The sequence below is a fragment of the Myxocyprinus asiaticus genome, chromosome 20, assembly GCF_019703515.2.
Source record: "Myxocyprinus asiaticus isolate MX2 ecotype Aquarium Trade chromosome 20, UBuf_Myxa_2, whole genome shotgun sequence".
NCBI classification, from domain to species: Eukaryota; Metazoa; Chordata; class Actinopteri; order Cypriniformes; family Catostomidae; genus Myxocyprinus; species Myxocyprinus asiaticus.
The window spans coordinates 19504482-19522088 of record NC_059363.1 but is presented as its reverse complement, the minus strand read 5'-3'; the positions used below and the strand labels follow the sequence as shown (position 1 = coordinate 19522088).

The window sequence follows — 17607 nt, the reverse complement described above, 5'->3', positions numbered from 1 at the left end:
GGATGTCCTTCCTGTCTGTCAATCGATATTTGCATATCGCTGCGCAACTTGTTTGCGCAGACAATCACACGTCATCAGTGTGGGTTCCTTGGCGCTGTGCAGAGCGAGCACGAGAATGGAAGGCGAACCGCAGCTACCTTATGTTCCTCCTGAACCACCAGTAAAAGGATAGTGGCATCAAAGCATTTAAAGATACTCAGTTTTATTTGAGACACTAAAAAAAAAACAAGTAAACTATATGTCCATGAACATAATTGTACTGTGTATTCTGCTTTTTTTCTTAGTTATGTCTAAAGTAATCTGAATTTATTATTTTTGGACAGACAGAAATTCTGATCACAAAGTCTTTACACACTTTCCGCTATTTTCCTGTGTTTCCTGTACAAACGTTCGTGGAGACTGTTGTGGCATTGATTTAATTAATTTTTCACGTGGCAGTCTATTATTGTGCTACATCTATTTCAAATAAATTTGCCCCTAAATGGCACATAAAAACAAAAATAAACTGGGTTTGGTCACTTTACATGTCAGTCTCTTACAGGCTTAAGACTTATTTGCACTTACAGTACTTTACGAACAGGCATTTTCAGTTTTTTACACACTTGGGGTAAAAGGCTCCCTCGCTTGTGGTAAAAGGTCCCTAGGGGGTTTAAAGTGATATCGTGTAGATACCGGGGTAATAGTTATAGGGCACAATTTGTCAACTTATGCATATAATTTTGAGACACCAAGATGCTTTTTTGAGTAACAAATTAAGATGATGCTTACTCAAAATAACTACTTCAGAAAGAAGTCAAGCATTTCCTGTTAATTTCAAACTCACTTGCCATTTTATTACATCTTAAGTATTCTATAAACAAACGAATCTCTATTATGATTGGATGAGTCAATGTGAGCCCAGTTTTAACATTTTTCATAACAAATCTATTCGCCCCACTTTAAAAAAACAATGTATTTAATAGGGACCTTTAGCCCCTGCAACAGGGGGGCTTTTTTCCCAAATACTATCCTTTCACTTATTGGACAGTTATTGAAAAATGTTTGATTTAATTACCTTAAACAAAACAGAAAATTATAAATTAGTATTTTGTCTAAAATGAAATGTGTAAATTTCAGGGATTTTCAAAGCTGCAATATTTTAAAAAAAAAATTTTATTAGATCAAATTGCCTCAAAATCAGCCTTTAGACACCACAAGCAATGACCTCAAGGATCAGAAACATTTTGCTGTGCATAGTGATAAACAGGCTTTTAAGAAAGTTTTTGTTGCTATTTAGTGTTTTGGGAGAAAATAAAATCAATGGAGCCTTTTACCCCGCAGAGCCTTTAGCCCCGTTGTACCCTACTTAATGTATTGCTTGATATCTTACAGATCCCTACCTTTCATTTGATATTTATATTCATTAATTTGCTGCATTTTTAAACACTTTGTTTGGCAGTTTAACATTGTGACCTCTTGCTGAGGACAGGTTAAGTTACATGTACTTCCAAGTTTTTTTTTTTAATCTAATGACATCATTTGAAACTAAGTAATAAATTCCATAAGTATTCACATTTCCTTTACGTTTAACTTTTCCAGTATTTTTATTATTATGAATTTCTTGATTTTTAACATAAAGATGACTTCTGTGCGTAAGACATGTTTTGTCCCTTATCTCAAGAATCAGTGAATGATAACATTAAATTACATTAAGTCTTTGGTACCCATTTTTAGTTTTGTGTCGATGAAGTGGTGCTTGAGCCTTACTGATGGTGCTGTGGGGGTACTTTAAAAAAAAGTTTGGGGAGCACTGCTCTAGAACACATACAGTACAACAGTGTGTTGAGCAAGAGTTACTCCAAGCATATGGACAATCATTTTTACCCTGCAACTGTAAGGAGGGCTGGCACTGAGATGCAGTGTTGGCATAGTTAGCTTTTCTCTTACCGAACAGTGTTGTCCATGCGGGAAACCGTGAGGTAGGCTGCCAGATTGGCTGTGTAGGACGAACAGACAATTAGGGTAAATAGCCACCAGCTTCCCATTACAATCCTGAGAGCCACTGAACTCATGAAGGACTCACCACCTAAAAACACAATACACAAAACAGAAACATTGTTGGGAATATTTTTTGTTTTTGTTTTTGAATAACTTAAGTTCATTGTAGACATCTTGAAATATACTGTATATTAGGCATATTCAATTTTACGTTTATCTCATTCTTCCTTGCCTAGAGGACAACCTAAATCGATGGTTCACCAAAAAATAAAAATTCTGGCATCATTTACTCACCCTCATGTTCTTCCAAACCTGTGTGACTTACTTTCTTCTGTGGAACACAAAAGGAGATGTTAGGCAGAATGTTAGCCTTGGTCACCATTCACTTGCATTGCATCTTTTTTCTTTACAATGAAAGTGAATGGAGACCGAGGCTAACATTCTGCCTAACATCTCTTTTTCGTGTTCCACAGAAGGAGGAAAGTGGGTTTGGGACAACTCTCCCAAAATTCTTTAACTATCCCTTTAAGTAAAACTGGCACATTTTACTGCACTCCCCCACTCTATGACTAATAATCTGTCAGTTTTATTTTATTTCAAAGACAGTTATTTTCAATCAGCCGTCATCAGTTAAGCTTTTCTTTTAGGCCTAAAAGGAGATCCACAGAGAGCCTGGCCTGAATATTGAAAGGTCATAGGATGAAGTTGGTCACTCATGCCCATTACAGGTTCGAAAGTGCGCCTGATGGTTATCATCATGTCTAAAACTATGTCTGTGACGACTGCCTGCTGCCTCGTGGCAGAGTGAGTCAATGAATAAACAGGCAGCATTTTGTGTGAAGGCACCTCAAAGGGAAACAGGTTTCCTTAGGCAATTTGCTGTACATTATCACACATCATGTCTAATGATCTAAACCAATTTCAGCTTACCTTTAGAGATAATCTGGTAAATAATTAGTGATTACAATGCTTATTTCTAGGTAAAAACAGAGTCATAACAGGGAAATTTTGCAGAAGAAATTGCCATGATGACCAGATGAAGACATCTTAATTGACAGGATATTTTGCAAACATTGTATTGATATGTGTCTTGTTGCCTTCCTACGTCCGTATATTGCCTCCAAAGGCAGCATTTTTCAACTTTTGGATACAGCTTATGCCTCGCCTTTCATAAGTGACTGTACAATTAATGTTAACTACCCAAATGCAACATCTACTTTCATAATCATTTGAACAAGTGTGAAAGTACCATTATGGCATTTTGGGTCAAAGGGCTTACAATTACAAAACGTCAAACAGCTGTAGAAAAAAAAACACCCCGGTAAATTTGTTTCAACAGCTGTTGTTAATTGCTTGCATCTTGGTCTGACTCGCTACACCCACATTATGCCCTTGAGTGAAATAAAAGCAAAGTGAACCGTCTCAAAGCCTTTAAGAGTGAAGACATCTGAAAGCGCACAGAGACACTAATCGAGTCAGGTAGGGTGTTGGCATCATAGGCAGAAAGCCAGAGTTTAACGAGTGTAGCTGGAAAAGTGCAGCCATTTATCCCACTCTAGAAACCTCTGGATCTCAACTAAACACACTTTTCCTTTCAAAGGCTTCTTTAGAAGGCTCTAGTATGCCGCTTGCAACAGATCCATCATTGTGACTTTCTGTGCCAAAAATAGCATTTCAATGTGGGTTGCAGAATTTTTTATTTAGTTTTATTTTTTGCCAAACAGACAAAATGCAGACTCTCCGGAGATTCTTGAGTACTTTAGAAATATTAAAAGAATGATATATTCTGTTGAACAGAGATTTTCTTAAAATAAAAATATTAAAATGCTGTACTGGCTATGTTCCTGCAGACAAGAATGTCAGTATTTGATCACACCATCCAAATGTCTATTCAGCATTAACTCATCCCTCACTTTGATGTTCATTTGTTGTGACCCATCTTACCTTGCTGTACAAAGGCTCCATAGACGATCCAGATGGCACTTTGGAATGATGTGGTAGGCCCAGGCTGGTGGGGCCCGGGAGGATTCTGGGAACGGACAGACTGCACCCGTCTGAGCAGAAAGACCATGACACCCACCACAGGAATAGCAGCAGCGATGCAGGCCCACACAGCCAGGTCAAATGGGGCCAGCAAGGAGAAGATGTTGAGTCTCTCTTCTGTTTTGGTCATCAGAATTCCCACGGAATAATCCAGATAACGTTTGCTGAAGTCAACCACGTTTTCTCGCTCTGGAGTGATGGTGATGGCCGAAATGGCCACATCTGCCCTCTGAAATGTATAAGTAGCAAATATTATCTATATATACACTTGTAATAACAATAACATAACACAAACATAAATAATGATTACTTCTAGTCTAAACAATTGACATGTAATGGCATACTTCAAATGTAATTAACATTGATTTTAACACATTTTCAAGTGATGTCAATAAGCATCTATGCATAAAACACAACTATATAAAAAACATTGCAGGAAATTTAGTAGACATACTGTATCGTCTTGAATGTGAATCTCACCTTCCCGATCAGCTCTCCAATCATTCCGTTCCATGACCCGTTGGCTTGAGGAGATCCATATTTCTCGTCAGCCACCTGATACATTTCATACTTAAAGCCCAGTACTTTGGCCAGGGCATCCAGAACATCTATGGAAAATCCTTTATATCTTTGAGGCTGACCAAGAATGTTTTCTGCCACCATTATGAATGGCTCCTCCTGGAAAAAAGAGAGAAAAAATTAGGGGCACTTGGTTTCCTTTTTCATTATTTGTCAAGCTAACACATTGTTATTATTTAGAATTGGTTGAGGGTTCTTCCTAAATCCCAAAACCAAAACCAAAATTTCTAACTCCTAGAGCTTTCAAGCTACATCCACCAACTTTGTACAGACCTTCAGACTGTTTTGACTCAGTGTGCCACATCTTTTCTAAGTGATCAGACTTACAGTTTTCCCATAGCATAGCAGACATTCAAAGTGGCTAAAAATCCCATAGACATCCATTTACAGAATGCTAATGATTTGAAAACTCCAATTGTCAAACTGTCAAGCCAAGAAAGTGCCAAAACCCCTATACATCCAACCAACTGACCAGCTTGACCAGGCTGGGAGACTAGCTAAGATCAGATAACCAGCTTAAGCTTGTTTTTCGATAGCTATTTTATTTTTGAAGGGTTCACTATAAGAATCAAATATGATTTCTCACAATCCACATGTATCTCTTGCAACAATTTGATATTATTGGATGAATAAAAGATTTAACAATGATTGTTACACTCATTTCTGTGGAGATTTAGTCTGCTCAGGTCACTGTGGTCAGATTTTCCCTCTGTCACATTCAGCATTGGCTGATTTGACACTTTTTAACAGTGACAGCTGGTTCCCTTCAGTCTCAGGTTAATCTAAATGAAGTGTTTCAGCTGACCTGATACTCCATGGCCAGCGAAGTGTGCAGTGCCTCATCAGAAAGAAATTACCTCTTTAAATTCACCTGGGCAAATTGCAGAATGACATGTCACCGCCAGACATGATGGACTGTTTTTGAAACAGGCACTGTGCACTCAAATACAGACAGATAAAATATCAAGAAGGAACTTGTGAATGTAATTGTATTTAGAGGGACCACAGAAGTGATGGACTAAAAAATGAATAAAGAGCAAACTCCATGAAAATATCTCATCCCTTTGATATGTCCAAACTTCACCCAAACTTCAATAGGAAATACATCAACACAGGAAAGAAAACTGCATTTATTGAGGCATTTCATGGGGACTTTAATTGTAAAACTCCTATGTGCCAGTGTTTCAATGAGGTACTACAAGAACAGCTGATATTATGTTTTTTTTTCTGCATGTTACAGAATTTACTCAAGTAGGACATGGTCATGATCAACACTTTTTGTTGTTCCTAGAATAGCATTCCTATCAACAAATCATTGCTCGCTTAATGTGATCTGCTCAAGTACAGTACATGGTCCTGCATCAAGACTCTTGTTGGTCCTGGAACGACATTTGTATCAACCAATCTGATTTTAGGAATAGGTTTAAGACTTAGTGCTGGGGTTAGAGGCTAGAACAACATTCTTTCATCAACCTATCATTGTGCTGTGATTTTAGTGGTAGGGTCAATGATTGGTCGATCAGAACATTGTTGTAAGAACATGTCATACTTTTGTAAATCATTTTTAGATTTATTCTGTGGTGACTGAGAGTTAGTCCTTAACGTGACATCACTGAGGCCATGACCGCAGAGACTGGACCCAAAGGGAGCTGAAGCAAATTTAATGAAATACTCACCAATAAGGTCACCACTTTCAGAGTCACTCCTTGCATGCCTTGCTCAGCCCGGTTCTCCCTCAGACTACCATTCAGTCCACGATCAGAGTCCCATGTCGCAAGCTGAGAGACGGAGATAGAGAGAGAGAGAGAGAGAGAGAGAGAGAGAGAGAGAGATTGTGATTGAGTTGTGATCAAGTTTGCGATGGCAGACATGAATGCAAAGAAAAGGGAGAGAGAAAAATAAAGTAAGTATGAGACAGGCAGTGACGGGACAGTTGCTTAAAGCCAGAGCTGACCTGATATGACCTTACCAGAGTTATCCACTCTGAAACTATCCCCGAACACTTATCAGTTCATGAAAATTCCTTCACCATTGAGTAGAAATCGATACCCCTTTTATGGATTAATCTCGAGGCTTTGGGTATTTGTGCTGTTGTTACATACCCAGGTGATAATGGTCATGTGAACGTGTGAGGTAGTCGCCTTGGCAACAGCTGTCTGCCTGATGAGGAACAAGTAAGAGCATTCCCTCTCTTAAAACAAAAGTGGATAACACACCAACACAGGCACACACACATCTGCTCTCTGTTAATATGTTATTACAGACTGCTGATCAGAAATATTTTTGTGCCCATGTCAACTCAGAAAATAGAAAACAATATAAAAACAACGACAAAACCTCAAAAGTTTCTTAATTTCTACAGGCCTCAAAACTGAATTGTGATGCCTCTGTAAATGGAACTCGTACTTACACTACAAGTCCAGCCTGATCTCACAGTGACATCGGAAAGAGGTTGAATTTGACAAGTCAAAGTTTGGACATGCTTGATTGAAATGTTTCTCATGATCTTGTTGATCTACTGTAAAGGCTTGTTGCTTAAAGCTGATGTATGTAATTTCTGCACCACAAGCACCAACTAACGGACTTGCAAAAATAAACTTTGTTACTCAAAACAAACAAAACAATTTTTATAGCACCACAGAAACACAATTCTTGCAGTTTTTGAGAAAATGTACAAATGGCTTAATTATAGTTGTCTTTTCATATTAAGCAGGGATAGGAGAATGTAATTTAACACAGAAAAAGTTACATCAGCTTTAAATGTTTTAAATTAGCTACATATGAATTTCTTTACTAAACAAAATTTTATATTATACACTGGTGGCCAAAAGTTTGGTATAATGTACATATTTTGCTCTTATGGAAAGAAATTGGTATTCACCAAAGTGGCATTCAACTGATCACAATGTATAGAAAAATTTGTATTACAATTTGAAAAAAAATGTTCAGAACTTCTTAAACTACTTTAATGAGTTCTCATCAAAAAATCCTCCATGTGCAGCAACGACAGCTTTGCAGATCCTTGGCATTCTAGCTGTCAGTTTGACCAGATACTCAGGTGACATTTCACCCCTCGCTTCCTGTAGCACTTGCCATAGATGTAGCTGTCTTGTCGGGCACTTCTCACGCACCTTACAGTCTAGCTGATCCCACAAAAGCTCAATGGGGTTAAGATCCATAACATTCTTTTCCAATTATCTGTTGTCCAATGTCTGTGTTTCTTTGCCCACTCTAACCTTTTCTTTTTGTTTTTCTGTTTCAAAAGTGCCTTTTTCTTTGCAATTCTTCCTGTTAGGCCAGCTCCCTGAGTCTTCTCTTTACTGTTGTACATGAAACTGGGGTTGAGCAGGTGGAATTCAATGAAGCTGTAAGCTGAGGACATGTGAGGCATCTATTTCTCAAACTAGTGACTCTGATGTACTTATCCTCTTGTTTAGTTGTACATCTGGCCTTCCACATCTCTTTCTGTCCTTGTTAGAGCCAGTTGTCCTTTGTATTTGAAGACTGTAGTGTACACCTTTATATGAAATCTTCAGTTTTTTGACAGTTTGAAGCAATGTATAGCCTTCATTCCACAAAACAATGACTGACTGATGAGTTTCTAGAGAAAGCTGTTTCTTTTTTGGCATTTTTCACCTAATTTTGACCTTAAGACATGCCAGTCTGTTGCATACTGTGGCAACTCAAAAACAAACACAAAGACAATGTTAAGCTTCATTTAACGAACCAAATAGCTTTCAGCAGTGTTTGATATAATGGCAAGTGATTTTCTAGTACCAAATTAGCAATTTAGCATGATTACTCAAGGATAAGGTGTTGGAGTGATGGCTGCTGGAAATGGGGCCCGTCTAGATTTGATCAAAAATTACTTTTTTCAAATAGTGATGGTGCTGTTTTTAAATCAGTAATGTCCTGACTATACTTTGTGATCAGTTGAATGCCACTTTGGTGAATTAAAGTACAAAATTCCTTCCGAAACAGCAAAATCTGTACATTATTCCAAACTTATATACAACTGTATATATATATATATATATATATATATATATATATATATATATATATATATATATATATAAATCGTCTGAAATGGGTGAGTTGGCACAGATAGTGAAGGAAAAGTAGCCAGCTGACCAGCTGATTTTTATAACATTTTTGGTCACTACAGTGTTGCCATACTCCCATTAGTGTTATTTCTTAATTTTTATGACTTTACTAATATGGAAATGTGGAAAACAGTAATAATGAAATGAGCACAGATGTGCCTAAAGTTTGACTGGAAGTGTATATTTAGAGTGTCTCCCATTACACTGAAAACTACAAACGATAAAAACAATAAATAATAGATTAAAAAAATATGAAATACTTCATTAAAGAATGTGCATATAATACTGAGCTTCTTTTTCAAGTTAGTTCATGTCAAGTTAGTCTTTTCAGTCCATATTCCTTCATGAACAAATCCTGAAAATGATTGACAGATACAGAAAAAAAAACATTCTTTTATTTCCCAGATGCTGCCGGAGGCTGTGGATATTATTCTTCCCATCAGTTAACACCACATTAGCAGCCAATAAGCCACTTGTTCAGCCAGTGTAAGACTCACAGAATTAAGCTGAAACTGCTTCTAGTCCCCCTCAACAAGCAATGACAGTGCTTCTGTAAAAGATAGCGCTGCTCTTCACAATGAAAGGTGTGATCTATCCATCTGCCTCCAGACCCCAGTCCCATTTATCATAATCCAAATATCCCAGTAGATCTTTCCCTCCGCTGATGAATTCAGCATGCCATTGCACTAACATCTTGGAACAGAGAAACTCTGACCCTGAAATCATGCACTGCTCTCGACAGTCCAGCGTTTGACCCAATGGTCCTCTGCAAATGACAGAATGACAGAGGCTTTAGGATCTGCCCCAGTGACATGTGTCATTAGTCTTCACAGTAGCACACAATACAAAATCCCTGACACAATAATAACTCCTCCTTTTCCTTCTTGATATCAGATTCAGTTTAGAAAGCTTTACTCACAATATTTATGTGTGTAATATTACAAAATCAAGAGTAATAGTGAAATAAAGAGAGAGAATGACAAAGAGTCACTGAAAGTGAGGGGGAGAAAGAAAGGCAAAGTGAGAGCATGAGTGAGTGAAAAGAGGGGTGAAGTAACACTATACAACAGTTAGTTCCGGTCCTCTTATCTGATTGGGCAAGGCGTGTTCCAAGAGTGCTGATATTTAGACCACATCCACTCTAATATGTTTTTGGTTAAAAACTTAATTTTTCCATTTCCTAACATCAACTTTTTCCAAATTATGCAAAACAAGAGAGTGTTTTCGAAAGTATCAGTGGAGGAAAATTGCATTCCATCGTGGATAAGAAGCACATGTATAATCTTCACATACTGTATATGTTTTTAACCCATTCTTAAAGGTTTATGATGACAGTCCATTAGTCTCTCTTTCTGTAAAAAATGTGTTAATAGATCTACAACCCCAATTCCGAAAAAGTTGGGACAGTATAAAAAATGCTAATAAAAACAAAAAGGGATGATTTGTAAATTATATTCACCCTTTTCTATATTGAAAGCACTACAACTACACATTATATGATGATTTTCCTAGTGAATTTGTTTTTTGAAAATGTATAGTCATTTCAAATCTGATGATTGCAACAAGCTCCAAAAAAGTTGGGTCAGTCGAGTGTTTGCCACTGTGTAACATCGCCATTTCTTCTAATAACGCTTATTAAGCATTTAGGCACTGAAGACACAAGTTTGTTAAGTTTAGAAAGTGGAATTTTCCTCCATTCATCCATTATGTAAGTCTTTAGCTGCATAATTGTTAGCGTATGGTGTGCTTCATAATGCACCACACATTCTCAATTGGAGATGGTCAGGACTGCAGGCAGGCCAATCTAGCACCCACACTCTCTGCTTCACAGCCATGCACTTGTAATCCGGGCAGTATGTGGTTTGAAGTTGTACTGCTGGAAAATGCAGGGATGTCCCTGGAAAAGTCAGTAATGTATGGCAATATATGTTGCTCCAATATTTTTACATATCCGTCTGCATTCATGGTGTTCTCGCAGATGTGCAAATTACTCATGCCATGGGCACTGACACACCCCTGACCCATACAGACATTGGCTTTTGGACCTGATGCTGATAACAGCTTGGATGGCCCTTTTCCTCTTTGGCCCATATAACACAACAGCTTTGTTTTTCAAAAGCTTTTTGAAATGTGGACTCTTCAGACCAAAAAAAAAAAACCAAAAAAAAAAAACCAAAAAAAAAAAACACAGTTCCACTGTTCTACTTTCCATCTAAGATGAGACCGAGCCAGAGAAGTTGGCAGAGCTTATAGACAGTGTTGATGTAGGGCTTCTGCTTTGCACAGTAAAGTCTTAACTTGCATCTGCGGATGCAGCAGCGAGTGGTGTTGATTATCAAAGGTTTACTAAAGTTATCCCAAGCCCATGTTCATGATATCCATTACAGATGAATGATGTTTTTTAAGTCAGTGACGTCTGAGGGATTAGAGATCACGCACATTCAGAAGTGGTTTTCGTTTTGCCTTTTACGCACCGAGATTTGACCAGATTCCTTGAATCTTTTACTATATTGTGCACTGTAAAGGGTGAAATGCCCAAAATCCTTCCAATTTGTCATATGGGAACATTGTTCTCAAAGTGCTGGATTATTTGCTGAAGAATCTGTTGGCAAATTGACAAGTCTCAAATGATCCTTGCTCTTGAAGGACTAGGCTGTTTTTGGAGGCTTCTTATATACTATGACACAATTACCTGTTTAACATCTCCGGTTTCACATCACCTTTTTATTTTAACTGGTCAAATTTTTATTAGTCTTAAATTGCCCCTGTCACAACTTTTTTGGAGCGTGTTGCAATAATCTGATTTGAAATTACTGTATGAATGAAATTCACAAGGAAAAACATCATATAATGTGTAGTTGTAGTGCTTTCAATATAGAAAAGGGTGAATATAATTTACAAATCACTCCTTTTTGTTTTTATTAGCATTTTTCATACTGTCCCAGCTTTTTCGGAATTGGGGTTGTACATTTAATAGATTAAATGTGTAGTTTCTTTGGTGTGCTGTGGTCATTAGAGGTCAAGCTTTCATTATAGAACTGTGAGGCTGTACTTTTGTCAGTGAATGACTGACAGACTGAACAATACTAAAAGGAAAAGGAAAATGGTCAGACACAGGTTTAATAAGAGAAAAAGGAATTGATATGTGCATATACTGTATGTTAGAAAGATAGAAAGCATTTTTTTTCCCCAGTAAAAATACTTTCTTTTCCGACCAAGGCAGAAGTCCAGCACAAGTGTCCTCTGAAACCTGAGGTCAGCTGTATGCTTCTTTTCACCAACTGCCCACAGGGGTGACAGAAGCTCATTAAGGTTCATTTCATTTCCCCCAGATTCACCTGCAACCTACGACCACCCCATCACCATGGAAATTGATAAGGCAACTGTGCCGAGTTCACCCACGCCTGGCTCGCCGAGACTCAAACACAGCTAACTGTGTTCCTTGAGACAGCCAACTTCAGCCTAGTGTCAACGAAACACAATCCAGAGATCAGACAGGACATTGTGTGTTTTTTTTTTTTAACTTTGATATTGACCCTATTTTTAGCAGTTTGTGCAGGACAAAGTGACAATCTCTTCCTAGTTTGACTAGCCAGCATTTCTTTGTTCAATCATTTGCTTGTTCATTTGTTCAATCCTTCATTCATTCATTCATTCATTCATTCATTCATGAATTATGTTGGATTGACAGACTTAACCAATCTAGATCAAGATCACATTTAAAAAATCTCCCATTGACTTTGACATTGATAGAATGTTTGCCATTCAAAATACAGCCGACAGTAATGACATGATTGTGATATTTGCATAATAAATACAGACTGGTCTTCTTTCCTACATCTATTTGCAAACTGAAATTGTGATTGGTCTTTCTTTCTTGCATCTAATTTGCTGTATAGCCAACTTTACACTGCAAGTACGGTGTTATGTTGTGTATTGATACTCGTACATGGCTGAAAGAAAGCAGGACACATATGAGTTTCACCTATCCTGTTCTTTCATCTCTTCTTTTCTACTATACTGGGGTCTTTATCGGAATAATGCTTTAATACTGAAATCATCAAATCTGCTGATATTACTTCACTAAAATATTAAAATTTTACAAATATTAATTCAGTAATCAACTGAGAGGCTCATTCAGTTTGTCAACCCTTAAATCTGCTCAAGATCTCATTTCTTAGCACCTGGGCTGAACTGATCTGATCAGACTGGGAGCAGATCCATCTCGTAAAGATGTTTGGTGATCCCAGTCTGGATTACATTGCACAAGAACAGACAATTTAATGAAAAGAGAGAAGATTAAAAGAAAGTGAGCGTGGAAAACAGGAAAAGACACAAATGGAATTGGTGAGAGCGAGAGAGAGCAAGAAAATAACATCTCCATCTTCATTATGGAGGTGGATTCTACTCTACGTCTGACAGAAAAAAAATAAAAATAAATGTGGATTGAAGAGGAGTGGGTGGAAAGATAAAACAGCAGGGTCTATCCGGGCTTCAGAGAGCCCGGAGGATGAGGAATCCTTTTAAAAAGAGATCAGAGTGGAGGAATGCATATTCATGCCATTGGACAGCAGGAAGAGTGTGTATGTGTGTGTGTTTGCATATATGTGTCTATTAGCTGTCAGTGTATTGAGTGCAATGGACAGTAGGGGTGCAGTTGTAGATGTTTGGTAGAGGGTGAGTATGTGTGTGTGTGTGTAGTCATTACAGCTCTGTGTTTCTTGCCAAAGGGAACAGCCATGTTGACGGTGTTAATCTCACAAACTCTCTAATATTCAGGCAACAAGATTGAGTGTGTTGGCATGTGATGAACCAGTTAGCCCTACTTATGACCATAACCACATCGCAAAGCCCTGTGAGCATGTGCGCATGTGTCTGTGCATCAGAAAGAGAGATGAAAGAGACAGACAGACAGACAGACACAGACACACACACACACACACACACACACACAGAGAGAGAGAGAGAGAGAGAGAGAGAGAGAAAGAGAGAGAGAGAGAGATAAAAAGAGATAATAGAATCATCAACACTAACAGGTTTGTTTGAATGTGTAATTTGACGTTTGTGTTGTTGTGCGGCTTAATGAACTCTGAGCTATTTGTGTATGCATGTGTTAGATTACATTGACCATGTTCCACGTCAGTGCCTCCAGTTTGAAAACACAGCAGGGTCTTTCATCCTCTCTTTCCTTCTCTGTCCATCTGTCTTTCTCCCTCTTCTTTTTTGGAGTTCACTTATCTTAGAAAATCTATGGGGTATTGTGAAGAGGAAGATGCGATATGCCAGACCTAACAATGCTATCAGAGCAACCTGGGCTCTCATAACACCTGAGCAGTGCCACAGACTGATCGACTCCATGCCACGCCGCATTGCTGCAGTAATTCAGGCAAAAGGAGCCCCAACTAAGTATTGAGTGCTGTACATGCTCATACTTTTCATGTTCATACTTTTCAGTTGGCCAAGATTTCTAACAATCTTTTCTTTGTATTGGTCTTAAGTAATATTCTAATTTTCTGAGATACTGAATTTGGGATTTTCCTTAGTTGTCAGTTATAATCATCAAAATTAAAAGAAATAAACATTTGAAATATATCAGTCTGTGTGTAATGAATGAATATAATATACAAGTTTCACTTTTTGAATGGAATTAGTGAAATAAATCAACTTTTTGATGATATTCTAATTATATGACCAGCACCTGTATATATATATATATATATATATACACTATATTGCGAATAAGTATTCGCTCACCCATCCAAATAATTGAATTCAGGTGTTCCAATCACTTCCATGGCCACAGGTGTATAAAGTGAAGCACCTAGGCATGCAGACTGCTTCTACAAACATTTGTGAAAGAATGGGCCGCTCTCAGGAGCTCAGTGAATTCCAGCGTGGTACTGTGATAGGATGCCACCTGTGCAACAAGTCCAGTCGTGAAATTTCCTCGCTACTAAATATTCCACAGTCAACTGTCAGTGGTATTATAACAAAGTGGAAGTGATTGGGAATGACAGCAACTCAGCCACGAAGTGGTAGGCCACGTAAAATGACAGAGCATGGTCAGCGGATGCTGAGGCGCATAGTGCGCAGAGGTCGCCAACTTTCTGCAGAGTCAATCGCTACAGACCTCCAAAGTTCATGTGGCCTTCAGATTAGCTCAAGAACAGTGCGTAGAGAGCTTCATGGAATGGGTTTCCATGGCCGAGCAGCTGCATCCAAGCCATACATCACCAAGTGCAATGCAAAGTGTCGGATGCAGTGGTGTAAAGCACGCCGCCACTAGACTCTAGAGCAGTGGAGACGCGTTCTCTGGAGTGACGAATCATGCTTCTCCATCTGGCAATCTGATGGACGAGTCTGGGTTTGGCGGTTGCCAGGAGAACAGTACTTGTCTGACTGCATGTGCCAACTGTGAAGTTTGGTGGAGGGGGGATTATGGTGTGGGGTTGTTTTTCAGGAGCTGGGCTTGGCCCCTTAGTTCCAGTGAAAGGAACTCTGAATGCTTCAGCATACCAAGAGATTTTGGACAATTCCATGCTCCCAACTTTGTGGGAACAGTTTGGGGATGGCCCCTTCCTGTTCCAACATGACTGCGCACCAGTGCACAAAGCAAGGTCCATAAAGACATGGATGAGCGAGTTTGGTGTGGAAGAACTTGGCTGGCCTGCACAGAGTCCTGACCTCAACCTGATAGAGCACCTTTGGGATAAATTTGAGCGAAGACTGTGAGCCAGGCCTTCTCGTCCAACATCAGTGTCTGACCTCACAAATGCGCTTCTGGAAGAATGGTCAAAAATTCCCATAAACACACTCCTAAACCTTGTGGAAAGCCTTCCCAGAATAGTTGAAGCTGTTATAGCTGCAAAGGGTGGGCCGACGTCATATTAAACCCTATGGATTAAGAATGGGATGTCACTTAAGTTCATATGCGTCTAAAGGCAGGTGAGCGAATACTTTTGGCAATATAGTGTATATATATATATATATATATATATATATATATATATATATATAGTGCTATGGATCTAAAAAAGGAAAAAGCTAAAAGAAGCAGCTAATTAAAAAAATCTGAAAGCATACAGTAAACAAAAAAAACAAACAAACAAAAAAAAAAAATAATCATCCATGTCTCTGGGTAAAACTATGTGGTAACACTTTTATTCAGAAACATTAGTTAAATACATTACTTTAGGTAGCATGAACTAACAATGAAAAATTACTTTTAGAGCACTTATTAATCCTCGTAAATGTTTATAACATATACTAATATATTTATGTATTAATGCATTATGAACTAACATAAACTATCAATGAACAATTGACCCTTCGCTAAGCTCCAGCCCCCTTGGTTACTGTTGTTCGCTCTGACAAGCTCTGCAGAACTCCCCATTGGAATGAATGGGAGATTGCCGTGAACAATGTGTTTTTTTGGCAAAATATTCAGAATGGATTATATTTTAACGGGGGCTGGTATGAAGAGTGACATTGTATGCATATTTATCTTAAGTTTTTTTGTAAAATAAATTGTTCAATTACACAGTAATTTGATTCAAAATGGTGGAGACTGTGAATCAGAATCAAGGCAATCCATTATTAAAGTCATTGAAAAGAGAAAAACTTCATTTAATAGTGATTACACATCTAATAACATTAGCATAAGTGAACAGAGCTGTTTATAACGTCTCATAACACACTCATTTTGATGCTGCGAACTGTTTATTTACTATCGCTTTTACTATGACTTGAATCAATACATAAATGAATTAACATTCAGTTATTAGCTTTAATTTACCTTGGAGCAAATGTTGGTGTCGTTACAGATGTTATTGTATATGTTCATTTGGGAATGAGGGCTGACACAGTTTAATCCATAACATGCTCTTCTCCAGATTTATTTAAAGATTATAAAAAATAAATAAATAAATAAATAAAAACACTGCAGGTATCCTCTCTGTGTAACTCGTGTCACTACAAATGACCCGGCAACAGTTGCTAAAACAGGATTCGGGGCTTAGCGAAGGGTCAATTGTATATGTATTAATTAGCATTAACCAAGATTTAAAAAATGCAGAACAAAACTATTTTTCATTGTTAGTTCATGATACCTAATGCATTTACCAATGTTCACGAATAGAACCTTTTTGGAAAGTGTTACCAAATACGTAAGAATACATTCTTTGCTAACTATCTGCTAAATATCACTACTTTGCGACAGGTGTGATAAATAAGTCTTTGACAACAGGTCTGTGTTTAAAAAATAAGGACAGTGAGCAGGACAGATTAAGAACTCACTCGCTTCACGTCTTTTCCAAACGTCTCACTGTAACTGGTCCCCAGGATCTCAAACTGGACGTGAGAGTTTGCTCCGTTACTACGGAAGTCCATTAACCCAGTGAGCCCAGATATCCGTCCCTGAAGTGAAAGACAAATAAGACTTCTGTGTAGACAGAAATACATAATTCAAACCAGGTCTGTATTACTGAACTGTATTGAACTTTACTGAGCTGAACAGAAGTGATGTTAACCAGGTCAAATCAAGTGTAAGTGAAATTAATTGGACAGTATCTTCAAACCTTTTGGATGGTGTCCAGCATGGACCATCCTCCATTCCAGGGTTTGGTTGACTTCCTCATACAGTTCAGACTGGCCATGCTGTGCCATTTTCTGTCTTCTAACTTTCGGTAAAAGGCATTGGCGAGCATCAGCACACTGTCGTACAGGTACAGACTAGACACCTAAGGGACACACAAAAATGTTTAAGATTACCATTTACAATGCTTGCAAGGCAGCACTGCATTGACATTGCTTAAACATTCTGGATAGGGGGTTCTCTGAAGCCCTTACAATAAGTATTACACCTCGTCAATTAAATTAGCCTGAATGTAGGTCATTTCAGTCT

At 38.1% G+C, this 17607-nt stretch overlaps 1 protein-coding gene across 2 annotated transcripts in view; it reads right to left on the bottom strand.

Moving 5' to 3' along the window:
* Positions 1-17607, bottom strand: part of LOC127410649 (glutamate receptor ionotropic, delta-1-like) — a 465032-nt gene that overhangs the window by 31697 nt on the left and 415728 nt on the right. For both annotated transcript variants that reach the window (XM_051645766.1, XM_051645767.1), the window contains exons 7-12: positions 17282-17443; positions 17001-17120; positions 6276-6377; positions 4501-4698; positions 3922-4249; positions 1927-2065 (exon numbers count right to left, since the gene is read on the bottom strand). In XM_051645766.1, the coding sequence (XP_051501726.1) occupies positions 1927-2065; positions 3922-4249; positions 4501-4698; positions 6276-6377; positions 17001-17120; positions 17282-17443 (1049 nt within the window). The remainder of the gene's footprint in view (positions 1-1926; positions 2066-3921; positions 4250-4500; positions 4699-6275; positions 6378-17000; positions 17121-17281; positions 17444-17607) is intronic.